The sequence below is a fragment of the Pelobates fuscus genome, chromosome 7 (genome assembly GCF_036172605.1).
Source record: "Pelobates fuscus isolate aPelFus1 chromosome 7, aPelFus1.pri, whole genome shotgun sequence".
Taxonomy (NCBI): Eukaryota; Metazoa; Chordata; class Amphibia; order Anura; family Pelobatidae; genus Pelobates; species Pelobates fuscus.
Window position 1 is genome coordinate 12,080,382 of NC_086323.1, and position 27,234 is coordinate 12,107,615.

The 27,234-nt window shown below is 43.5% G+C and overlaps 1 protein-coding gene across 1 annotated transcript in view; it reads left to right on the forward strand.

Annotated features, from left to right (window-relative positions):
• Nucleotides 1–3,671: 3,671 nt before the first annotated feature.
• Nucleotides 3,672–27,234, forward strand: part of TESK2 (testis associated actin remodelling kinase 2) — an 81,725-nt gene continuing 58,162 nt past the window's right edge. Inside the window, exons 1-3 of the mRNA XM_063427696.1 lie at nt 3,672–3,779; nt 12,365–12,666; nt 26,139–26,260. Coding sequence (XP_063283766.1) covers nt 12,454–12,666; nt 26,139–26,260 — 335 coding nt within the window. The 5' untranslated portion in view covers nt 3,672–3,779; nt 12,365–12,453. The remainder of the gene's footprint in view (nt 3,780–12,364; nt 12,667–26,138; nt 26,261–27,234) is intronic.

Consider the following 27,234-nt stretch of genomic DNA (forward strand, 5'->3'; position numbering starts at 1 on the left):
CAACACGCAGAGTACAAAGAGTGGAAAGGTACGTATACCGGGCCTTAGAATGGCCGGACTAACGTACCGAGAGTAATAGAGAATAGTCAGAGACAAGCCGAGGTCGAGGGAACGGGAAGACAGATAAGCGAGAGACAAGCCGGGTCAAGGGAGAACAGAGAAGCAGGGTAGTACAACAAGCCGAGTCAAAACCAAATAGAGTAAACTAGAATACCAGAGCACTGAGTGACTAGACAAGCTAGAACCACGACAGGGCAATGAGCTGAAGAGAGAAGTAAGCTTAAATACCCTGGCTCTGGATGGTAATCACGCCTCTGACAAGTACCGATTGGATATCGGACACTTGAGTGACAGGTCGCTCGTGATAGCGTCATGACGTCACGTATTGAGCGTCCTGCTAGAAAAGGACGTGGATTCCTCGCGGCCGGTGTTTAAGTGACTGGATGAACCGCGAGGAACGAAGGAAACAGCTCGCCTGGACGGGCAAACCACCAAATCTCTACCTCCCTTAGAGGTAGAGGCCTCAGGTACCCTGACATTGATTTAGCCGAAAGTATTGCCGGTAGTCTTAATGTTACCAACTGCTATGTGTGTGGAGGTACTAACATGGGAGACCAATGGCCTTGGGAAGCAAAGGAGGTAATGTCCGGTTCTGAGGCAGTTGACCAACTAATATCTACACAAGCCGATTATCATATGAGTGTTAGAGGTAAATCTGAGTGGAGATTAAAGACCTCATCATAGGTTATGTTTGCATAGCAAGGAAAGGAATAATGTATAACACTTCTGTAGGAGAATTAACTTGTCTAGGGCAAAAAGCTTATGATGATGATACAAAGAATACAACTTGGTGGTCGGCTTCAAATGTCTCAGAACCATCTAACCCGTTTGCTAGATACGCCAATTTAAAGGATGTGTGGTTTGATTTATCCATCACATCTACCTGGAGAGCCCCAGCAAATTTGTACTGGATCTGTGGTAAGAAAGCCTATTCGGAGTTGCCACAGGACTGGGAAGGGGCATGTGTGTTGGGTATGCTCAAACCATCCTTCTTCTTGTTACCGATTGAAACAGGTGAGACTTTAGGTGTTAAAGTGTATGATGTGAATCATAGGAAGAAAAGGGGACCCATAGAGATAGGCGCCTGGGAAGATGATGAATGGCCTCCCCAGCGTATCATAGATTATTATGGGCCAGCCACGTGGGCTGAGGATGGTACCTTTGGTTACAGAACCCCTATTTATATGCTCAACCGTATTATAAGATTACAGGCGGTGGTTGAGATTATCACCAACGAGACATCACACGCGCTCAATCTTCTAGCGAAGCATAACACCAGGATGAGGACAGCAGTCTACCAAAATAGATTAGCCTTGGATTACCTTTTGGCAGTAGAGGGAGGTGTATGTGGGAAGTTTAACCTGAGCAATTGCTGTCTTCAAATAGATGACGAAGGGCAAGCAATAGCTGAGCTTACTAGCCATATGGTTAAACTAGCGCATGTGCCTACTCAGGTATGGAAAGGGTATAATCCAAGTAGTTGGTTTGGTAGCTGGTATGAGTGGTTTGGAGGGCTTAAGGCAGTGGTAGGTGGAGTCCTACTGATTTTAATGTTGTGTCTACTCCTGCCGTGTCTTATACCCTTAGTAGTTAGGTCTGTGCAAAGCCTGATAGAAAATATAGCAGAGAGGAAGGCTGCTGCACAGATAATGGCGATTTATAAGTATAAGGCTCTAGATCAGGGAGAACCAATGCAGGAAGATGAGTGTTGAAGATTCACATCATAAGATAAGTCTGGTCTGGTTCATGGTAACTTGTGGTGTATGCAAACCAAGGTTAAGTGATGCCTCAAGTAATTGTGAAATATCAAGAGGCATCAAAGGGGGGAATGTGGTGGAATCTCGGTAAAAATAAATTTAGTAGGCCGAGATTACCACGTGGCATGTGTACGTGCATATGCTGACGTATCGATCAGTTGGTTGCACGAGGCAAGATACGATCAGTAGTGTACGGAGCATGTGCAAGAATACAGGATGTAGTATTCCCCCTCCTCCATTGTGCTGGACAAGCCATGCGGTCAAGCAGGAAGTTAATTCTTATTTGTGTTGATTGGTTAAGAGAATGTGCGGGTGGAGCTTAATATGGGAGGAGTTATGTGCCTATATAAGGAGCCTGCACTATTGTCCGGGGCTCAGAACTTGCTGTATTTTGGTGACGCTAGTCCCTCTGAGTCCCGATCGGTGATCCAATAAAGAATCTCTTCCTTCCTGAAGAAACCTGTGTCCATCTCTCTGTGCTTCGCTTCCGTCAGTTTCTCCGGTATCAGTTCCTGTGCCCCCTTATTACAGTCTGTGGGAGGTTCCTGTGCCCCCTTATTACAGTCTGTGGGAGGTTCCTGTGCCACCTTATTACAGTCTGTGGTAGGTTCCTGTACCCCCTTATTACAGACTGTGGGAGGTTCCTGTACCCCCTTATTACAGTCTGTGGGAGGTTCCTGTGCCCCCTTATTACAGTCTGTGTGGGGATCCTGTGCCCCCTTATTACAGTCTGTGGGAGGTTCCTGTGCCCCCTTATTACAGTCTGTGTGGGGATCCTGTGCCCCCTTATTACAGTCTGTAGGAGGTTCCTGTGCCCCCGTATTACAGTCTGTGTGGGGATCCTGTGCCCCCTTATTACAGTCTGTAGGAGGTTCCTGTGCCCCCTTATTACAGTCTGTGGGAGGTTCCTGTGCCCCCTTATTACAGTCTGTGTGGGGGATCCTGTGCCCCCTTATTACAGTCTGTGGGAGGATCCTGTGCCCCCTTATTACAGTCTGTGTGGGGATCCTGTGCCCCCTTATTACAGTCTGTGGGAGGATCCTGTGCCCCCTTATTACAGTCTGTGTGGGGGATCCTGTGCCCCCTTATTACAGTCTGTGGGAGGATCCTGTGCCCCCTTATTACAGTCTGTGTGGGGGATCCTGTGCCCCCTTATTACAGTCTGTGGGAGGATCCTGTGCCCCCTTATTACAGTCTGTGTGGGGATCCTGTGCCCCCTTATTACAGTCTGTGGGAGGATCCTGTGCCCCCTTATTACAGTCTGTGGGAGGATCCTGTGCCCCCTTATTACAGTCTGTGTGGGGATCCTGTGCCCCCTTATTACAGTCTGTGGGAGGTTCCTGTGCCCCCTGGGCTGGGATCCCTCTCACTCTGTATACACTCAGTCCCCACACACACAGGGCCAAACTGCTCCACATTGTTTATAAACCCCAGCGAGCTGTTGATTGGATCACTCCTATGCCAATCACTATCATACTGCAAGACTGTTGGGCGAAGGACTAATCTAGAGTTCCGCCCACTTAGCAATGTGCAGCCAATCAGCTCACAGCATTTGTCTTCCCTCAAAACTATTTACCAACTTTGAGCTGCGACATTCTCTGTTTCATTTGTGGTCGCCAGGGAGTTGCCGCCCCCTTTTTCCGGGTTGCTATTGGGTTTCAGGCCGTCACTCAAAAAGTAAGCAGCGAATCAGTGAGTGTCTTTTCTTTGTGGCCGAGAGGTAGAGGCCTACACGTGAGCAGTGATTTGTTATTGGTGGGATCCGTGTGCCAGTTCGCGGAATGCGCGCGCTGATTGGCTGCATTCACTTAGAGTAGGCGGGACCTCGCGGGTCGCCCCGCCCCTGGCAGGAACCGAGCAGTGCGAGCGATCGCTGGTTAGTAGTCGGGACGGTCCGACATGGCGGGCGGCTCTGTGAGGGAACAGTGACACCCCGGGACGGATACAGCGAGCAGCGGCACGGTGAGTGCACCCCGCAGACACCGCCACCCTCCTAACCACTCCGGGGGCCACACTGCTCCCCCCCCCCCCTCCTCACACCGGGGGCCACACTGCCCCCCCACACCGGGGGCCACACTGCCCCCCCACACCGGGGGCCACACTGCCCCCCCACACCGGGGGCCACACTGCCCCCCCACACCGGGGGCCACACTGCCCCCCCACACCGGGGGCCACACTGCCCCACCACACCGGGGGCCACACTGCCCCCCCACACCGGGGGCCACACTGCCCCCCCACACCGGGGGCCACACTGCCCCCCCACACCGGGGGCCACACTGCCCCCCCCCTCACACCTGGGGCCACACTGCCCCCCTCCTCACACCTGGGGCCACACTGCCCCCCTCCTCACACCTGGGGCCACACTGCCCCCCTCCTCACACCTGGGGCCACACTGCCCCCCTCCTCACACCTGGGGCCACACTGCCCCCCTCCTCACACCTGGGGCCACACTGCCCCCCTCCTCACACCTGGGGCCACACTGCCCCCCTCCTCACACCTGGGGCCACACTGCCCCCCTCCTCACACCTGGGGCCACACTGCCCCCCTCCTCACACCTGGGGCCACACTGCCCCCCTCCTGACACCTGGGGCCACACTGCCCCCCTCCTGACACCTGGGGCCACACTGCCCCCCTCCTGACACCTGGGGCCACACTGCCCCCCTCCTGACACCTGGGGCCACACTGCCCCCCTCCTGACACCTGGGGCCACACTGCCCCCCTCCTGACACCTGGGGCCACACTGCCCCCCTCCTGACACCTGGGGCCACACTGCCCCCCTCCTGACACCTGGGGCCACACTGCCCCCCTCCTGACACCTGGGGCCACACTGCCCCCCTCCTGACACCTGGGGCCACACTGCCCCCCTCCTGACACCTGGGGCCACACTGCCCCCCTCCTGACACCTGGGGCCACACTGCCCCCCTCCTGACACCTGGGGCCACACTGCCCCCCTCCTGACACCTGGGGCCACACTGCCCCCCTCCTGACACCTGGGGCCACACTGCCCCCCTCCTGACACCTGGGGCCACACTGCCCCCCTCCTGACACCTGGGGCCACACTGCCCCCCTCCTCACACCTGGGGCCACACTGCCCCCCTCCTCACACCTGGGGCCACACTCCCTCACATTAATGCAGTTTCCTATAGAACAGCTGCTGGAGACTCCCCTTTGGCTGGGGATAATGGGAAGCTTAGTCTATAGGATCTGGTTCTAGACTACCCTGTCTGAGTTGAGGAAGGTGGGGGCGGCTTGTCTCATTGTAGACCCCCCGCCCCACCTCATTCTGTCTCTTACCAAATCCCTCTATCCCTTGATCAATTCTATGTCTCCTTCCAGATCTCCCCCTTCCAGATCTCCCCCTTCCAGATCTCCCCCTTCCAGATCTCCCCCTTCCAGATCTCCCCCTTCCAGATCTCCCCCTTTATCTCATTCCAGATCTCCCCCTTCCAGATCTCCCCCTTCCAGATCTCCCCCTTCCAGATCTCCCCCTTCCAGATCTCCCCCTTCCAGATCTCCCCCTTCCAGATCTCCCCCTTCCAGATCTCCCCCTTTATCTCATTCCAGATCTCCCGTCTCTCGGGCCATTTATCTCATTCCAGATCTCCCGTCTCTCGGGCCATTTATCTCATTCCAGATCTCCCGTCTCTCGGGCCATTTATCTCATTCCAGATCTCCCGTCTCTCGGGCCATTTATCTCATTCCAGATCTCCCGTCTCTCGGGCCATTTATCTCATTCCAGATCTCCCGTCTCTCGGGCCATTTATCTCATTCCAGATCTCCCGTCTCTCGGGCCATTTATCTCATTCCAGATCTCCCGTCTCTCGGGCCATTTATCTCATTCCAGATCTCTTCTTCCAGACCTTTCCCCCCTCAAGCCATTGTCTCATTCTAGATCTCTCTCTCCTACATCATGTCTTAGACTATTGTCTCATTCTAGATCTTATGTCAATTTATATTCTAAATCTAAAGCTCTCTCTTTTGACTCATGTCTCATTTCTTATCTCTGCTGTCATATTGTCTAGGTCTCTCTCATTCCAGATCTCCTTTCATTTCATAATCCTCCTGTCTAATTCTAGTTCTTTCATGTCCCTCATCAACATTGATGTTAAAATACCTGTTTTTGAAGGCTGATATTTAAAAATACAGTGTTGCCAGAGGCACAGTGGCTTTGGTGTTCTCACTGCTGCCTAGCCTGGCACCAGCTTTCTTATCTTACCTTGGTCACAATGTCAGGACTGCTATTTAAAGTGACAGTGCTGCATTGAAAACTCCACATATTACAATAACAATGTTATTAAATTAAGTAGTAGTGTGATATATATATTTCCCTATTCTTTGTATATGTTGTGATCTGACATTAATAAACAGGTGTTTTCTCTACTGCTTATCATGAAGAACTAATAGCAAGTACGTTACGTATACAGTAAACAGAATATGACTAGATAGCAAGGCCCACATCATTTCTTACTCCCTTATGGCTACAGTTCCTTCTGTCAATGGTATGTTTTCTTTGTTTTTGCAGCCTTTATATGCCTTATTCACCGTTAGAGGTTATGCAGAGTCTGTGCCATTCAGCAATTGATTAGCTTTATGCCACGTGGCACCACCTATTTAATAAACTATGTTGGTACTTTAGGCAGAATCTTGGCCAGAAAGATATTGTGCACATTTTAAGTAGTTCACAGTACTAAACCTAACTCCCAGGGCTTCACAATAGGAAAGGAAGTCCCTGCCCTGCAGTCAACAACTCTAAATACATTATCCTATATAAATAAATGGTCTGCTCATGCTGATCTGGTTATTTTTGGTTCTGCAGGTGTAGTACTGAAGGCTGCCATTATAGAAAAATTAGATCAATGTCACCTGGACTGTAAATTGTGGAAAACAGAATAGCTCAGGGAAAGTGAGGGTACAAGAGGGGCTGTGTGTACAAACGGTTTGACTTTACATTAACCCCTTCAGGACGGAGTCAATAGTACACGTTCTGATCAAAACAAAACGTAAACAAAAACTGGAATTTGCGCTATATGTCTGTTCACCCGTAGTTCCCCTCTTTCATATTAAATGCACCCACACTTATTATATATCATTTTGTTCAGGAGAAACAGGGCTTTCATTTCATATAAAATATTTGTATTTGAAACAATTTATTATGAATAAAATAAAAAAAAAACTGAGAAATTTGAATTTTTTTTTTTTAATTTGTAGTTCCGCCTCACATTTTAGCTGTAAATGTCATAATACTGTTAGGTTTTACGGCAACAAAATGCACATATTTGTAATCAGCGATGTCTCACGAGTACAACAGTATCCCCCATTAACAGGTTTTATGGTGTTTTGGAAAGTTACAGGGTCAAATATAGAACGTTCCATTTTCAAATTGAAATTTGCCAGATTAGTAATGTTACCTTTGAGACGGTGTGGTAGCCCAGGAATGAGAATTACCCCCATAATGGCATACCATTTGAAAAAGTAGACAACCCAAGGTATTGAACGTGGGGTATGTTTAGTTTTTTTTAGTAGCCACTTAGTCACAAACACTGGCCAAAGTTAGCGTTCATATTTGTTTTTGTGTGAAAAAAGCAAAAAACTAATATTTGGCCAGTGTTTGTGACTAAGTGGCTACTAAAAATGACTGGACATACCCCATTTGCAATACCTTGGGTTGTCTACTTTTGCAAATGGTATGCCATCATGGGGGTAATTCTTATTCCTGGGCTACCATACGGTCTCAAAGGCAACATAACTAATCTGGCAAATTTCAATGTCAAAAAAATGAAATGCAAGCCTTATATGTGACTCTCTAACTTTCCAAAACACCATAAAACCTGTACATGTGGGGTACTGTTATTCTCGGGAGATTTCACTAAACACAAATATTAGTGTTTTAAAACAGTAAAACATATTACAACAATAATATAGTCCATAAAAGTGCCGTTTGTTTGTAAAAAATGCAAAAAACGTCACTTTTACTTAAAATATCATCGTTGTAATACAATTTACCAGTTTTAAACACTAATATTTGAGTTCAGCGAAGTCTCCCGAGTAAAACAGTACCCCCTATGTACAGGTTTTATGGTGTCTTGGAGAGTTACAGGGTCTAATATAGTGCATGCGAATTAAATTCTCTGCACTTTCTCCCTGTGTTGTTAGGCATGTCAATCAAATTTTAATTAATCAAATGACATAATTATGTTGTTAAATTACTTAAATATACACGTAGAATTTTAATATATATGCATTTATAGGTATATAAATTCTACGTGTATACTAATGTAATCTTTTATGTAATTATATGTATTTATCTCTCTATATATATTTGCGGTTATTTGTATTTTATATATAGATAGATATATATAGAATGTCATTCTAAGTGTATTCTGTTTCCAATATATATATATTAATAACAAAATACAGTTAGAATGAAATTACATATGAATATATAATTTATTTTATATTTTGTTTCAATATTTTATTTATTTATTTTATTATTTTATTTATTTATTATTGTAATTATGCGTATATATATATAATATATATATGTAGATCTATTATATATATAATATATATACATATTATATATATGTAACGTCATTCTAAGTGTATTTTAATATTAATATATATACTAATATTAATATTAAAATACATTACGTATGACGTTACATATATATAATATGTATATATATATAATATATATACATATTATATATATATAAAAAGGCATTTAATTTATTTTATAACATTTTAATATTTTTTTTTTTACTCTTCCTACCAGCAGGGGGACTGTCTAATATTTTAAACAGTCCCCCTGCTGGCAGATCCATAGCCAGCTATAGGGGGCCATGTGATCGCTCTTTGAGAGCGATCACATGGCCCCCGGGGGCCTCATTTGCCGGAGGGGGGCTGCCTGGGCTCTCAGACAGCCCCCCAGAAGAGGATCGCGGCGGAGGTGAGTACACCTCTGCTCCTGGGGCTGCAAGCCGTTACGGCGTTCTATGCCGCCGCAACGGCTTTAAAGCCCTTTAAAGCCGCGACGGCATAGAACGCCGTAACGGCGTTAAGGGGTTAAGGTAGACTGATGCTTGGCCATATGTTACCTAAAGCTTTACAATAGTATTTCCAGTGGGAGTTATTTTGAGTTTTGAGGGGCTATTCCCTAAAGTGTGATGTATTTTTACACAGGGTAATTCTCAAATTTGTGAATTGTTTGAAATTCAAAATTTTAGGCTTTTCAATTTTTTGCTTTTTGAACTGTAACTCAATGTGGTTCTAATAACCCCTTCTACGTACACACAAAATGAAGTATTTCATAACGATGCAATCTTTATTTTATTTATTTAAAATCTTTATTTTTGTCCTGCTTAGTGTTAACAAAAATCTAGCTTTGACAAGGTAACAAGTACAAATGGTGTATATGGGATAACATGAAAACAAATTGCAAGGCTTACACACATACTACACATATAGGTCAAGTAATGCAGAGTTGTGTGGCATGTCTATGGTGCAGCACAGTTTTATAATAAAATGGAAAAATCAGCGTGGGCAACATGTCTGAGAATATGACCATGCCCGTATCAAATCATGAAGACCAAGACATAGTGATTGCCAATTAATGTGAAATGTGCACAAAAATATACCTCTGGGACAAAAGATAGCACTATACCTTTGCACTAAAAAAGGTTAAAATAAGAAGCATAAAGAAATAGTAAGCTTTATATACGCTCCACAACATAAAATTGAGATCAAAATGACATTTGCCTACATAAAATGAAGCCATTGGGATTTGTGCTGGTGTCGGGAGGGGATTATTGAAGGTAGAGGCATTTTGGGTGCGAATTTGAGCATCCTTACAGCCCCAGGCCCATATGGAGGCAGGCACGGATGAGAAGTCTGAGAGTCCCAGTCCATCCAATAGTAGGAGACACAGAAGGCCCTGGTGGTCTTGCACTGCCAGCGGCAGACAGCCCTTCATCTGTGCAGGCAATGTTTTGAGGTCAACCCTTGGTGGCCTTTGGCCAGGTGGTCTAACAGTAGTAGTGTTCGGATTGACAGGTAAGGCTGTGCTTGAAAGATATTCGGCCACTCCTCCAATCTCCCCTCTGTCGCAGCTGTTTTGATGCCATTCGGTTCTCCAGCTCTGCCCAAGTGCTCAAGGACTTCATCATGCCTTTGTAGAGATCACTCCACTATCATGAAGAGTGTATCCATGCTGCATATTGGAACTTGCATGAGGGTTATGCATGCATGTCACATTGGTGAAGCTTGGTGCATGCAAGAGATATTCATAGCAGTGTTCATGAGTCAGCAGAGGTAAGTAACCCAAGCAAATAGTCACTGAGATGGCAAGGAGAGGGAAGACCCCCACCAGTCCAATGGGGGAGGATATGAGGCTCAGCCACCGATCATTCCGCAGGGTTTCGACGGAGAGGTCGGTCGTCTCTCCCGGCTCGTCCAGCACTAGTCCGCAAAGCAAACTGGGTCGGGTCATGGACACTGCAATCGGAGCCAAGCTTCACTGGAGCCTAGAAACTCCTCAGCTTCTCCGGGTATCGGCACAGCACAAGATGGCTATCAGGGTAGCAAAATTACCAGAGTTTAGAACAAATATTCACAAAGCCCTATGCGACCTCTCCCTCCAAGATAGAATCTTTATCAAATATCCACATTAACTGTTGGATTTTAACTGAAATGCTAACAAAATCAAAAGACATCATACAATGTCTTATGCATTTTCCTTATGCCTGTGAAAGGTTGGAATTACTACTGTCAAGTTTTGTAATTTCCCCCAACTGTGAGGATTGCCTATGGAGGGTCTCTCCATAGACATCAGTGTTGTACTATTGTGCATGGACGATAGTATAGCACGGACGTTGGCTCTTGGCAGATTAAGCTCCAGGAGCTGAAGATGTTGCTCTGGCTGGAAATAGTGGTGGGGATGAGAGATGGCTTCAGGTAAGGGAAACCTAAATTCTCCTGGGCCACCATTCACAAAGCCGCAAAGTCACCATGTGGGTTCTTTGCAAAATATGTAACGATATCAGAAGGATCTGGAGCAGATTTAAATATTAAACTCCAATAACAAAACTGGAAACATACGGTAATTCACTTGGAGAATTTTTCCAGTCGGGCTATATTGGCCTTAACATTTGAATTCCTAGGAACTGACATTTTTCGGAAAGTTCAGATTAGAAACAGACCATACAGGTGTGTTAATGCGTTATAATGTGGTTGTTATTGTTTCCCTTTCATGATGAGACTGCAGATATTGGTTCGGTCCCAACAAAGATGAATGAATGGATGGTTCCTGGTAAAGCCCTACTAATTGCCACAGCACATCTTTGCTTGATAAAATGCCATCTCCATCTGTTATTATTTTATTATTTATATAGCGCCAACAAATTCCGTAATGCTGTACAATGGGATTAACATATCTGCCACTGGTACCTTTTGTGTCTGTGCTGGTGTAGATGAGTCGATGAGAAGCATAGATCTCCTGTACGGAGACGCAGAAAGTAAGGCAATTTGATTGGAAGCAGTACTTTGGCGCTGTATGAGTACCTGCTTATTGTCTGGACAACATGATGCTTTGCATGTGTGATTGAGTCACACTTGGCGTTCAGTCTCTAACCTGCGACTTTATTATAGAGAAGAGTGGAGGAGGAGAGGGGATCTGTCTGTTCTCTATCCTGAATTGATAAATCCCATGTGCCTGGAAACGGTGGATTCAAAAAAATGCGTCTTAAGACCCCGACCCCTATATTGGAGTACTCTGTATGGCGCTTACACTAAAATGATTTGAGATTAACTACATTATTTGACTGTATGCCCTCTCATGAGCAAGAATACAGAATAACGATGGACGGCTCCGAAAGCTGTCTGGCTGTGACAGGATTTTATAGTTTGTTTATATTGCCTGTGATATTATCTTTTTCACAGCTGAGATAAAGAAAAGGAACTTGCTAGCTAGCAGGTGTGTTGGTGTATTACACTATTGGTGCATGACAAGCTAGTCGCATCAGATATATAATATAACTTAACACGAGCAAAGGATTCGAAAATCATAAGTAACAGGCAGTTTCTAGTAAAGGATTTCTATATGTTAAAACCTGTCCAAGGGGCTTATTTATTTCAGTTTTTACCTGTCTGCTGCAGAGGCATACCAGGAGGATTAACTTCCCATTGTGCAGCAATGGCAGTTAATTGCCACAGAAGACGGGTGCGTGACATTTGTAAAGTTCTGGCAGAATATCCGCTTTTAATCTCGTGATTATGAGAAGTTTGAAACTTTTCATAAAGGAAAAACACGCAGTCCCAAGATAAAGTTTATCTGAGTAATAATCTTATATAAAACCATGCTTACAGGAATTTGATTTAAAGGGGGGTGTCCGATGAAACCAATATTAATATTAATTAATACCAACTTAATATTTTGTATGTGAGCATTATGTGCCTTTTTTATTTTATTTATTTTTGTGTTATCATTTCTAGGAGATGGTTAGAAAGAGAAATGCCTTTTTTGTTTTTTAAATATGCGTCTTCTATTTCAGCTTTTCAGAAAATATCTGGGGGAAACAACAAGGTTATCCTAAAATGTGAGCAGCATTTCCAATTTCGAAGTCCGCTCTTTCAGGGAACTATGGATCGAAATAAAAGAAACTCTATTGCTGGGTTTCCCCCTCGCGTGGACCGCATTGAGGACAGCGGTGGAGGAGATAGTGGGATTGTGCAACTTGGACGGGTCTATCAATCTTCATACAATGCGCTCATCAGTGCCTTTTCTAGACTTACTAGGCTCGATGACTTCACCTGTGAAAAAATAGGTTCTGGATTCTTCTCTGAAGTTTTTAAGGTAACATTACTAATTGGTGTGACATTTTAATTTTGTTGTTGTAGGTATTGTATGTCCGTAATCAGAATGTTCTCTTCTTAACTTGCTGGAGACATGTTCTGTGATGCAATACTGTCAGATGTAGTGGGGCAGCTGTTTGTGTGTTTAAAAATAAGTAAATAAATTATATTCATCATAAGTAACAGGCAGTTTTTAAAAAAAGATTTATATTTGGTAAAATATGTCCAAGCACTACCCCCTCCCAATTTAATTAATAAATTTACCTGGTGCTTTCTATAGTCCGTAGAGGGAGTTGGACATCAGCCAATAATTACATTGCAGGGTTAACTCCACCTCTAGTGGCTGTCACTGTGTGAGGACCTCCAGCGTCGCTCATTTCCTCATAGGAAAGCATTGAAAATCTTTTTCAATGATTTCCTATGGAGAGCGCTAATGCGCATGCGTATTAGGTCTCCTCGGCCGGTGGGCCGGATCAGTTTCACCCACCCGCCGACGGAGACAGCGACGAGGGACATCGTCGCTGTCTCAGGTAAGTGACTGAAGGGGTTTTCACCCCTTCAGTAACAGGGGAGTGGGAGGTGGGAGAGAGGACCTGCAGTGCCAGGAAAACGAATTGTTTCCCTGGCACTGGAGTTTTCCTTTAAGGCAGGAATTTTGCCGTTACGCGTCAAATATTCAGATCAATGCTGCATTTATTATCCCCTTAAGGTCTGGTCTTCACCTTGTCTAAAAGAATCCTCTCCCTGAGGCTTTACAAGAAACCGTAGTTTCACTAGAACGGGTCACTTGGCTGAACGCACACTCCTTATTACACATCCAGGGCTGTAGGACACACTGTTTATCACCTGTCCCATGCATGCTGGGAAACACCAGTGAGGAGGGGCTGTGACAGCTACTGGTTGTGTTGGCATTGCAATGTGTGCCCAGGGGGCAGATGTGAGTGGGTCTCCAAATAAATGGAAACGAAGACCCTACGCACCCCGTGTTTTACGTGTGTGGATATTTGAACCCTGGCTGGCACCCGGCAATGACATTTTGTACCCTGAGTGCAAGGACTTTTCATCTTTTTTTTTTTTTTTTTTTTTTTTTTAAATTCTTTATTTTTAGGTGCATGAGTTAGTTTAACAAGCATTTGTGTCTTGCCCCAACAGCAGGAACATACATTGAAATAGACAAAGCATAACAGTTGTGGCATAGGAAATCGGTGCACATTTTTGTATAAAGGTTATAAGGAGAATACAAGATGATTAGAGGTGGTGTGACAGCATATCAAATAATACACTGATCAGGTTATTTCGGCTGACTACATGAGTGTCGCTTGTGCGATTAAACGAGTGTTGCGCATATGCTATCTATTCTGGTTGAGCAAGCTTAAAACTGAAGACTAGGCCCTCCTGACTGGAGGGTAGCCAAAGGCAAGGAACACGTTTTACAGAAGTCACCCTGGCCTATATTAACAGTTCCTGTTGGCTTTGGACAGTAGAAAAAACAGACTAAGTGCATTGATAACAGGTTGAACATATATGCATTTAAATTGTAATATTTTTGTTAGAGCTAGCTGCTTGCTGGCTGTCCAGGGTGTGTGGAGCCCGGTGAAGGTCCCACATAACTCGCTAAATTCAGTGCTTTTATGTAAAGGATATATTAATAAGTTCATAGCTAGTCGATATTTTAACGGTTTACACATAACAAGATTGGAGGACTAGATCCTATGAACTAACATGTGTAAGACACAGTGAACTGATGTAAGACTAGCTATCTTGTGTTGCAGCGTACTCTTAAACAGCCTTTTGCAAAAGCAGATGAGTAGTCTAAGTACATAAGGATAAAAACTATTAAGGTGAAATAAGAGTCCAAACTTGAAAGGTGATTATACATATTTTCAGGATGAGTCTCTCATCGGGTAGGTCCAGTTACTCGGCTTCTCCTTTAAGTGACTGGGCATCGCGGTTGCGAGTTGGAATACCTGCTCAGCCTATTCCCACCGGCGGCAAAAATAATGCAGGCGTGTGGGCGATATCGCTTTTTATCCGGTCATCTGTGGTGGGGTCTCGAGGTGAAACAGGATGCTGTGGGCATATGGATCTCATAACGTCCGTGTGATGATGATGGGAGTAGCAGTCCCGGATATCTGTGGGTTCAGCCAAGTGCCTTCTCACTGCCTGTCGTGATGAGCGGGTCTGCTGCTTGCTTAACGGTGAGCATAAGATTGTTGACCGATAGACGGTCTGAGGTGTGCCGGTCTGCTGGTGCAGGGAGTTGGCTGATGACGGACAGTTAGAGTGCCGGTGCTGGTGCCTTAGTTGGGCTTTTTCCAGCTTGTGCTTGCATGGAGGGGGATGCCCGCCAAGATGGCGTCGCGTTACTGGGCGAATCCATACTGCCACCTTCTGTATCGCCCTCATGTAGGCCTTTCTTCGGGTGTGTAGCGTGGTCCACAGGCTGGCACAAATCCTGTCAAAGAACACCCCTATGTGCTGAGGTGGTATATAAATTAAACGGTTCCTGTTTGACCGTGTCTGTGCCGCCATCTTGGTCAGGGCCTGGTCGCTTCTCATCGTTTCCTTTGTTGTCTCTTGTGCTGGTCTCGATGTGGGGATAATCGTCCCCAGCGAGGACCGGGATGACCCCCACCGGTCCAGAGGGGGGGGGTTTGGAGGTGAGCACTGTGTGGGTATCACCTGCGAGGTTACCATCCAGGAGAGCGGCCGCCTCTCCCTGGCTCGATCGCGGTTAGGCCTCAGGTCGGAACTGTGGGGACCCGATGGGGTACGAGAACATGTTTGGCATCAAAATGTTTCCCTGGGTCTCCCCCACTCAGTAGGCACCTTCCCAGCAACGAGTGAGCGCTGAATCGGGGTTTATCCCCCGTTTTAGTCGTTGGTGTGCAGGAGCACTCGTGATGCACGTCCACCCTGCTAGGAAGCTAGGCTCCGCCCCCCGACTTTTCATCTTTTTATATATATATAATATATGTGTGTGTGTGTGTGTATGTATGTATGTATGTATGTCCAAAAAAGCAATAAGTGTAGCTGCACTCACGGTTGGAGATAAAATCTTCAATGCTTTTAGGTGGCATTTGCCAGATGTTACTTGGTGCCAGTTATAGTGTTACTCCAGCCAAAATGATGGAGTTCTTTTAAAAATAAATAAAGGAAAAAATGCTGTGATTGGTCGTCTGTCGGCAGCATGCATAGCATACGCAATGTGCACAGACCTACAAATTGATCTCCGACAGCAAAGTTCACTGTGTCTGTATGGGGAATATTTCAAACTGATATCTGCACATACACACACTAAGCACCATGAACAATTGAAAACACTGGAGTGCTCATGGTAATTCGGTAACCTTTTAAAAGTTAACTTTAATAAAATAATAGCAAAACAACCCAAACTCCAAGTTCTGAAATTATTTAAATTCTTGTGGATTAGATGAAACTGGTGTGTTTGCTTGAATTTATGTGAATGTTACATGATTTTGCCGTCTGTGGAAATTGTTCTCTGTTTAGGCAACATGGGAATTGTAGTTCTCACACATCTGCAGGGACACTGTTACTGTGAGTGTTTTCCAGTGTCTGTTCTCCCAGGTGCGCTTATTTTCCTTTCATTCCCTCGCACACGGTTCAGTCTAGCTGCTCTCCTCTTCCTCAGATGTTTGCTTTTCATTACTTCCAAATTCTGCAGCAATAAATATTTTATGACTCGACCAAGCATTTCACATTCAACTCTTTTTACTTGAGCTATGTGGGGAATAGCCATGTTCAGGTGGAAGTGTGGTCTTGCTGTTAGGTTGCAATTAACGTTTTCAGAATATCTTGGAACAAATTCTAGAATCTGCAGACCTCTTGGAAGGAAGATAGCTTAAAAAAGATTAATAGCCTTTTTTTCTTTTTTCTTTTACTTTGTAATGAAATGTTGAGAAATTTCAGCGGATGTGGTTTTTCAAGCTGCATGTCGCAACTTTGATCTTCTTTTTAAAAGCACAGCGGTAATTTATTATTAAATGCGGTCTAAGGACTGTCTCCACTTATCTGGTTATATAGAACATATAAGAGGCTGTAATTACGAAGGGCTAGTTTATTCCTTGTTCCACAGAATCCGTCCACCTATTCCTGGTTTGGACAGATTGACAGTTTGGACAGTGCCACTCCTTTCCATGATTTCCAGGAAGGTCATGGCTTATGCAAGATTGCAGAACCCATAATTCTGATGTAATTAAACACTGAATATTTCATTCTAATGCTTTTTTTTTTTTTTTGCCCATTGATTTGATGAGTATGAGTTTCGACAGAGTTTAAGCAATAATCTTAGATGGCTATTAATATGCTGTTTTTTATTTGCTAAGCGGGTCTGTTGATTACAATTAATTATATTCGGGGCCAATACAAACCATTGTGTTGAAATCTATTCACAAACCGGACTTTACATAGGACACGAGGCCATGTGATTAGACTGGAAGAAAAAAGTTTCCGTTTAAGGCAAAGGAAAGGTTTTTTTTTTTACTGTAAGAACAATAAGGATGTGGAATTCTCTGCCTGAAGAAGTGTTTTTTTTTTTTCAGAGTCCATACAGATGTTCAAACAGCTACTAGATGCATACTTGCAAAAACAGAATATTCAAGGATATAATCTTTCAATGTAGGGTAATAACTGCTTGATCCAAGGATAAATCTGACTGCCATTCTGGGGTCAAGAAGGATTTTTTTTCCTAGCTTGTTGCAAAATTGTGCTTCAACTGGGTTTTTTGCCTTCTTTTGGATCAACCGCAAAAAACAAATGTGAGGAAGGCTGAACTTGATGGACGCAAGTCTCTTTTCAGCTATGTAACTATGTAATTACAGTGAGATTCTTGCTATTAGTGCAGACCAGTCATTGACACAATGTGCAAATGATCAGTTTGTCCAGAAGTGTTGTTGTAATTAAATTTACCTTTGGCTTTCCTCTGCCTCCGAAGATGATGGCTGCCGTAGATGGTCCTGGATTAATTTCACAGTACCAAATGCTTCATGAAGACCTATCAAAACTAACTGCATAAAGAATAAACCGTGTGCGGTCACCCCGTCCACGAAGGATTCTCTGTTATTATCTTGGCCATGGGTAGTCGTGGTAGTCGATCCGTATACAAGGTCCTCAGACACCAGACCCAGAAATCTATCATTCTCTGCTTGCTTTCTCCAGTTCTGCATGGTCCCACATGCATGTTAACGTGCTACTTGTTTAATTAATATTACTCCTGGCCTTCTACCCCTATGTTTTTGTTTTGCCATTTTTGCCATTATTCTAGTATTGCACTGGATATTTTTGTAACATTGAAAGAATTTGCACACAGCTGATTATTTCCCCCCCCCCACTTATTCTTCAATGTAATTAAATTGCTGATTTGGGCCCACCTCATTCAGCAGACTGTGTTACCACCTGTGCATGATGCAGTGGTTATGGTGGTCTGCAGCTGTGAGTCCCCCAGTATCTTGTTTGTGTGCTTTCCTAGGGTTCTGTTAGAGTGTCTGAATAGCAGCCATATGTTCGCCCTTCTGGAAGCTACATTTATGGAAAAATAAATAATAATAAAAAAGCTAAGAATCTTCATTGGCGTCTTTGTGAATGAAAGGAAAGAGAGGGTGAGGATTACCTGAGGAACTCCCTGGAGTGTGTTTATCATCGTAGAGTCCAGAATGACAGCAGCCATTGTCTTTTTTTGTAGGTGATCGCGTTAAGCTGCTGTATATTCTAGCACGCAGTAATACGGTAGTGAATCACCTTAAATCAGGTGCTTGCTATCTTTCTACCTGTTTAAAGATTGCTTCCCCAGCCCTCATGGTGTATACGTGTCCTGACTTCACAGATCTAATGAAAGAATTTGCCACCCGTGTTCCTTATAGCTGGCGACTACAATAATCTCTAATAATTTACATGCATCATTCTCTGTTTTGGCTCAAAGTTGTTGTTTTTTGTTGTTTCCCCACTAGCATATGGCAAGTGAATATTTATTCCTGGTGAGCATGCTATGGCTTGCAGTGGCTAGTTGCATTTCAGATCGGACTAGTAGCAAATGCCTCCAAATATTAAGCCCTGTTGTCTGCCTGTGTAAGGTTATAGTAAAGCGTACGCACTCCCCATCCTTGTGTCCCAGCAGTTATTTCTATCCACCCCAATTCCCTTCTTTTCAGATATTGTTTGAGGATCATTCTGCATAGTGTGATCATTTAACTATCTTTGTCAGAATAGTATTTAGAAACATAGAATGTGACGGCAGATGAGAACCATTCGGCCCATCTAGTCTGCCCAATTTTCTAAATACTTTCATTAGTCTCTGGCCTTATCTTATAGTTAGGATAGCCTTATGCCTATCCCACGCATGCTAAAACTCCTTCACTGTGTTCCCTTAATACTGTAATAGAAGTATAGTAGAAACATTTTGTTTATCTTGTATATCATTTTTTTTAAATATACAAATATATATTTTTTTTTACTCTGTTCACAGCAGCAAGCAGTGTGTGACTGTAAAAATTAAATACAATTTATATGTATGAGAAACCAAGAAGTTACCAATGTGCCCATAATGGGTTCATAAACTACACGTGCAAAATGCTTAAATGCGTTTAACCTTGCAAGATGTCTATTGAACCCACTATGGGAAACCCTCCATTTTAAGAGCCTGCTTTAATCACGTAGGAGTTAACATGACCAGAACAGAAACAGCAAAACTGAACCTCCTGATTCGGGAAATCTATTGTGCCATATACCATCCCACATTCTCTGGTCTCAATCCCAGAATGCTATGCATCCGTTGCACTAGTTGGCATACCCATAGTCTTTATAAAACTACCCTCAACTGAGAGTCATAAACTAGATTCCTTAGTAATAAATCCTATGTGATGGGTATGTTATCCAACATCTTGCCAAACACAGTATGCAAATGAAAAGTACCAGCATGCCGTGCACCTTGCCGTCTATCAATTTATTTATTTCTAAAAGATCCTGCGTCAGACTTTCCTTGGAACCTCTTTGTTTGTGCCCATACTGTTTGAAATTGTTGTACTGCAGTTCCCTCTGGCCCACAAACATGATTCTACAGGTCTTCTGTATTTACATGACTGATTTAATAAAGGTTCTGTTCAATCCACTGTCACATTGTCACCCGCAGGCACTACTTGTCAGCAGATTAAATTGAGTTTTGTCTGCCCTGCCAAAAATGTTTAGTATAGTGGCACCAAGTGTTCAGATTCCCCTCGCTTTCAATGTGACTGTATGTTGTCTCTGCTTGGCTTATCTGCCGCAGTTTTATTTATTGATTTATGGGTTTTTAACCTTGAGATGGGGCGTGGAGGGAAGAGAAGTCCTTTTGTTTTCAACAGCTCTAATTTTTAAATGCTTGTTAAATGATACATTGTTTTTACGAGGAAATCTACAGAGCGATTCCATTTTTTTTTTCATGTAGGTTTAGAGTGTTTACACCACAATGACATTGTGACGTATGGAACTTTATATACAAAATAGCTGCAGCAGTGATTACCGCTAGTTTGATTGGATAATCTGCTTTCAAGGAGGTTACAGCTGCAGAGCTCTTAGAACATAGTTTGGCCTACTTCCCGGTTACTAGTGGAGTAAAAGTAGGTTTGGGAAACTGGAATGAGTTTGTGGGTCATAGGAGGTGTAACTGTTCTGCTCAGGTAGTGTGATTTATGAGATGTTGGGAGCTTGAGTGAGCTTGTGGGTTGTAGAAGGTGTAACTGTTCTGCTCAGGTAGTGCGATTTATGAGATGTTGGGAGCTTGAGTGAGCTTGTGGGTTGTAGGAGGTGTAACTGTTCTGCTCAGGTAGTGCGATTTATGAGATGTTGGGAGCTCGAGTGAGCTTGTGGGTTGTAGAAGGTGTAACTGTTCTGCTCAGGTAGTGCGATTTATGAGATGGTGGGAGCTTGAGTGAGCTTGTGGGTTGTAGGAGGTGTAACTGTTCTGCTCAGGTAGTGCGATTTTTGAGATGTTGGGAGCTCGAGTGAGCTTGTGGGTTGTAGAAGGTGTAACTGTTCTGCTTAGGTAGTGCGATTTATGAGATGTTGGGAGCTTGAGTGAGCTTGTGGGTTGTAGGAGGTGTAACTGTTCTGCTCAGGTAGTGCGATTTATGAGATGTTGGGAGTTTGAGTGAGCTTGTGGGTTGTAGGAGGTGTAACTGTTCTGCTCAGGTAGTGCGATTTATGAGATGTTGGGAGCTTGAGTGAGCTTGTGGGTTGTAGAAGGTGTAACTGTTCTGCTCAGGTAGTGCGATTTATGAGATGTTGGGAGCTTGAGTGAGCTTGTGGGTTGTAGAAGGTGTAACTGTTCTGCTCAGGTAGTGCGATTTATGAGATGTTGGGAGCTTGAGTGAGCTTGTGGGTTGTAGAAGGTGTGGGGAGCTGCAGCGAGGTCTCTATAATATTAATGATTCCTTTATAGTGATGGGCACGGTAATTAGAATTACAGTAAAGGACAAAGAGGAATAGTGCTCTTATAAAGACAGATTTGTTACGCAAACGAACATATTATGTTGTTAGTGCCTGGTATTAGCAATTATTGCACAATCTGTTTTCTAACCAGGGGGATTTAACCTACTCATGACAAAAGGTTAGACAAATCCTCACTAATTATGGCACATCCTTTGTCACAACGGGGTTAAGCTGTACTGAGAGAAATGGTGCTCACTTTTTACGGTTTAGGTATGACGATGCATGTTTATCAGTACATACGTGGAGCTATATATACTATAAAGTGATCTCCACTCTGTGCCAGGTCTCGGCTTCTGGTAATATCACCTGCCTGTCGCATCCAATCCCTGTGTACTCGCTGAGTTATTTAAGATGCTTAAGCTCCTGCTGTTGGGTTTATTTAGCTCTGCGGAGTGGGTGGGGGAGAGTAGATGATGTGGAGAATTCGGAGGTATGGTTTGATTGGTCTATGGGCAGGATCCTATATAGCAAAGCTTAATTTCCCAGTGATCTGACGGCAAGGAAATCTAGTAAACGGGTTAATCACAGATACATTAATCATGTATATTTTTGCACATACACTCATGAAGGTTATTTTGGATTTACCATGCAGTTACTTTGGCATCATTGTTAATGAATTGATTGGATAGAAGACGAAATTGTGACGAAGACTGAACTTAAAGGAGCACTATAGGGTTATTAAGTCGTCGTCCCCCCCCCCCCCCCTTCAGCCACTTGCCTTAATCCAGCGCCGGGCTCCCTCGGCCCTGGGGACCTCTCCTCCCCCTGCTGACGTCAGCTCCTGAGTGGAGCCGCATGCGGGGTCAGAGCCGCCCGCGCATTCAAACCACCCATATGGAAGCATTCTCAATGCTTTCCTATGGGGTTCTGAACTCGCGCTGCGTGAGTTCAATGTGATTTTCACAGTGAGAATTGCGGAAGCGTCTCTAGTGGCTGTCAGGGAGACAGCCACTAGAGGCTGGATTAACCCTGCAATGTAAACATAGCAGTTTATCTGAAACTGCTATGTTTACAGCTGCAGGGTTAAAATTAGGGGGCTTGGCACCCAGACCACTTCATTGAGCTGAAGTGGTCTGGGTGCCTATAGTGCAGGGCTTAACAAATTTGTTTGTAATCTAGGAGCCTGTTAAAAAAAGTTAGGTTTTTTTTTTTTAGGGACACTATAGTCACCAGAAGCACTACAGCTTAATGTAGTGGTTCTGGTGCCTATAGCCTGTCCCTGTAGCCTTTTCAATGTAAACGCTGCATTTTCATAGAAAAGAAAGTGTTTACATTGCTGCCTACTAATACATCTAGTGGCTGTCACTCAGACGGCCACTAGAGTCCTGTGTCAGTGCTCTGCATGGACACGCTGAATGTTACCCATAAAGAACATGCGCAATATCTTCCCAATGCTTTGCTATGGATGAACTATGCAAAGATTGAACTCTGCAACGGAGGCGGGACAGGCCACAGAAAAACCTGCACGGCGTGGGGAAAACAGTGAGTAAAAACACCAATTGTGATCGGAGGGGGGCAGGTACCTAAACAGACACCTACTCTTTGACAGACATACGCACACACTGACATACATACACTGACTGAGGCACACACACACACTCTCTGAAAGAGACACACACATACACTTTCTTAAACACAAATTTACATTTTTTATTTTAATCCACCCAGCCTACCTACCTTTTGGGAGAACTGACTGGACTTTCCCTGGGGTCCAGTGGGGCTGCTCTCTCTTCCTGTGTGAGAGGGAGCAGTAATCTACCATGCAGCTCCTCTCTGCTCCCTGTGATGCCAGGGCTGGAAAGACCTATTCCAGCTTCCGCCATCATTAAACAGCGCGAGGAAGCAGAGAGGAGCTGGAGGAAGATGTGCTCCCTCGCACGCTGCCCCAGCCAAACGCCTTGATGCTCCACTGAGCCGGCTGGCTACCACGCTCACTCAGTCGGCCGCCTCCATGAAGCCCAGGGCGGCTGGCTACAACGCTCACTCAGCCGGCCGGCTACAACGCTTATTTAGCCAGCCACCTCCATGAAGCTCAGGGCGGCTGGCTACAATGCTCACTGAGCCGGTAGCTTACATGCTCCCGCAGGTGGACGGCCGGCTCCATTATTTGCCCAGCCGGGCATTTTAGATAAAAAGCTGACAAAACCCAGGCGCCAAGGCAAAAATTTTATTCGCCATGGCGACCTGGCGCCTGAGACCAGTGGAGTCCTGCTATAGTGGTCCTTTAATGGACACTTTTCAGCCAAAATAACTTGGTAATATTGGTTAGGAAATACTCACCATAAAGTATAAACTAAAAAAATCAGAACCAGTAACTCTACAACAGTGAAAAGAGCACTCTAGGCACCTCAAGGGGTTAAACTGTTAACAAAATTCAGTCTGCGGCAGAAACAATAGTGTTACAATGCTTTTATACTTATTTATTTACAGTGTTAATATATTGGTGCTCCCTATATATTTTATTACATTTTTTTATTTTATTTTTTTAACTCCAGGCACCTTTCCAAAAAAATGAGATGTGCAGTTTATGTAAAATGTCTTTCTCAGTTATTGAATGGATGCTTTGTCGGAGACAAGTTCCATAGGACTGTGTGTTGTAATATTTTTGTTAAGCCTGTCTCTGGTTCTTGAGTGACTTTTGATTTTGGGGAAAAAAAAAAAAAATTCCCCGCATTGAGTAGAACAACATTTAACAACGAATGCTTGGATGTTTAATGTATTTTATACATGTAATTAAATGCTTGATATCTGTACGTCTGAGAACATTCCACAGTCCTGGCGTGGAGATCCTGAATATATATAGATGCCATTTTATATTGTAAAAAGAGAAAGTTAAAGGTGTGTGTAAAAGTTAAATAGTCTTTATTTAGTGATTGCTAGTGTTTGAGTCAAACCTCTCTCTGTCTGTAATATTCGGCAGCGGAGAAGAGAACATTTGGAATTCTCCTTACTGGTTTTTCAAGGCTGACATGCCGTAAATTGTTTTTCGTTGAACAGTTTGGAAAATTACTATTTTACTGAATGTTATTTTTTTTTTATTATTATTTTTTTTTTTTTTTATGTCTCGTTACATTTATTACTCTGTAACATGTATTGTCTTTGGTTCATTTGAACTGAAAAGTAAATACAGTATTGTCCGGTTTGTATCAAAGTGTTTTTTTTTTGTTCTTTTGCACAATGCTCTCTGGAGCGCTCTTGGTTCTAAGGGACGTTGCCTTTTTGATTTATGAAAAAGTGTTTTTTTGTGTGTGTGTGTTTTTTTTGTGTGTTTTTATCTTCAGTCCTTCTAGCTTTCAGCCTCTCTGAATGATCTTTCCATCCTTGGCAGAAGTGTTTAAACATTTATTTTTATTTTTTTGGCTGTGTAAATCCATAAAAAGGCATTGATCAGCAATTGTTGCGTCAGCACAGGCCCTTGGATCGAAGCTTCTAAATGTTGCATAATCTGTTTAACTCCTTACTCCTCTGCAGAATAATACCGTATAAAGTTCTCCAGCGAGTGACATCTCTGTCACTTGTTAATCACAGCATTTCTGAGGTTCATAGGTTATTTGGATAAGGGGATAGGCTACAAGGGGGTGGCTTATGTTGCAAGGCTGGTGTGAAAATGAACTTTGTTTTCAGTTTGTTGCTCTCTGTATAGGTGTTTAATCAATGTAAAATGTGTTTTAAAGTGAACCTCTGACACTATAAAAACTTCATCCGACTGAAGTTATGGTAAAACCCTAGTGGTCCCTGTTAAAAAAACAAAACAAAAAAAAAAACAGTTTAACTCCAAAGTCTTGAATCACTGCCGTTGAGCTCTGCCCCTCTCCTTCTGCTTCTGAGATTCTAAAACCAGGAAGCCTTTGACTACTGTGGGCAGGGCTGCTCTAAGCTAATCAGTAGCTTCCTATTCACAAAGTTGCTTGAGAAACTTGCATTTATCAGGTCGTTCTTGAGAAACCCCTAAAGGTTTTGATGAAGTTGTTATGGTGCCCGGTGTGTTCCTTTAAAGAGAATTACAGTTAATTCCTAGCTCTACATCATTTCTCACTTGATCTTGAACATGAACAATGTTATTCACCAACGTGACAATTCAAAGTAAAGTTCAAATTTAAGCCCAAAGTAACCAAACTGGGAGCATAGCTAACTTAGAGATTTTTTTCTTCTTCCAGTTTATCCGTTTTTACATTAACGGGGCACTCTAGACCCTTAACCCCTTAAGGACCAAACTTCTGGAATAAAAGGGATGTCATGTGTCCTAAAGGGGTTAAATCACTTTAGCTTGCTGAAGTGCTTTTTGTGCAAAGAGTGTCCTTTTTTCATTTTACAAAAATTGCAGATTTCAGTAGAAATTGACACTTTTATAAATGAACCTGGTTACACCCCCTTGCCTCACAAGCAGATAAACCGGTCTTGTTACTTCCTGGTTTGGTTAGCTCAGTGAAGCTAAACACAAGAGGCAGTAATTGCTCAGAGCACTTACCTTGCAAATACTTATCATTGAGGTCCATTGTAAAGTCTGTGATTGGACAGCCACAGAAGGTCTGAGCTGACCTCTAGCCCAATTTTAAAAGGTTCATTGAACACACGTTACAAATCAGTTTTGTGTATATGTATGTAACTTGTATTTTAAAGGTCTAATTCAGGAATGGACAGAGAAGTTAGACCCAGCTGGGGGCCTGTCTGTTGGTCAAGTCTCATCTTATTTATTTATACATTTCTCGTATGATAGAATATTGAATATTCCTCCTGCTGGGGTAGCTAGGACATAGGTTTCATTTTCTGCTTTACCAACTCAGGCTTTCATGCTTCCAAGGTTAATCCAATGATTACCATTAACTGCAGTCATTACATCCTGGCCTAAGGACATTCTTGAAAACTAGTGACAGTCAAATTGTACATTTCCTGGTTAAATACTTTGGTGGTTCATATACTGTGTTCCAGTAAAAGGCAGCCAGGCTGTCAGTGTATTCAGATAGTAAACGTTTTTTATTTTATTTTCTGAAGGTGCGGCATCGGACATCTGGCCAAGTCATGGCTCTGAAGATGAACAAGCTGAGCAGTAACAGAGCGAACATGCTGAAAGAAGTGCAACTCATGAACCGCCTGTCTCACTCCAACATTTTGAGGTAGGGTTTGTGGCTGGGGCTGAGCTGTCACTGGGCTGTTACGTGAGCTGCAGCAATCCGTTTACTCTCCTATCTTACCTCTGTGCTAGCGTGACATCTGTAATCACTTGCAAATTACTGTCATTATGTAACAATGAGAGACACAATAGACATTTTAATTATTCGGCATACAGTTCCCTGTTTTGAAGCTGTTATGTTAATTCCTTTTTCTACTTTTGATAATTATTTCTTCACCATTCTTCAAACTTGGCTTTTGGTATGGTCTCATTTATGTATGTAGTTTTTGTTTTTTTTTAGGGGGGGGGGAGGGGGGGAAGGGGGTTATCCTAGTCCGCGCTGCTGAGATCTCCCCTGTGTCCTCACTCATTGTTAAAGAACACTGAAGACGCCCAGACCACTTCAGCTCATTGAAGTGGTCTGGGTGCAGTGTCCCTTTTGCACCCAATATGTTCATACTTCTTTTAAAGATCTTGTTTGCTGCTGTGATTGAATTTTTCATTTTTTTGGGAATAAATGGAGAACTGCTTATTATTGTGATGTTTTTAGAAACTAACATTTAGGTAACCCCTAATTAATTAGGATTTGGGGGAATTCAGATTATCCCTATTTTGATGCTTGTCTTCTGTTACCTGTAAACTTCTCAAAACCAAGAATAATTATCCTGCTTATCGAGTGTTAGTCTGGTGTACTTTTTTTTTTTCTTTCTCTTGCGGTGGGATTAATTCTTAGGTCATCAATACATTTATTAAAATTAATTTGGACTTTCCAAATGACTGCCAATAATGAGTCACAAATTATTTGGTTCCGTTTACAGACCGAAAGGTTTCCATTTTGTGTAAATGTTTGGGTAACTTGTGGTTTTGGGAGTAGGCCTCTTTGTGACTTTGTTCTGTTGTTAAAGGGACCTTCCACTACCCCATAAAAACAGGCTTTTTTTTTTCCTTTGGGGATGTATTTAAAAAAACGCTTTCAAA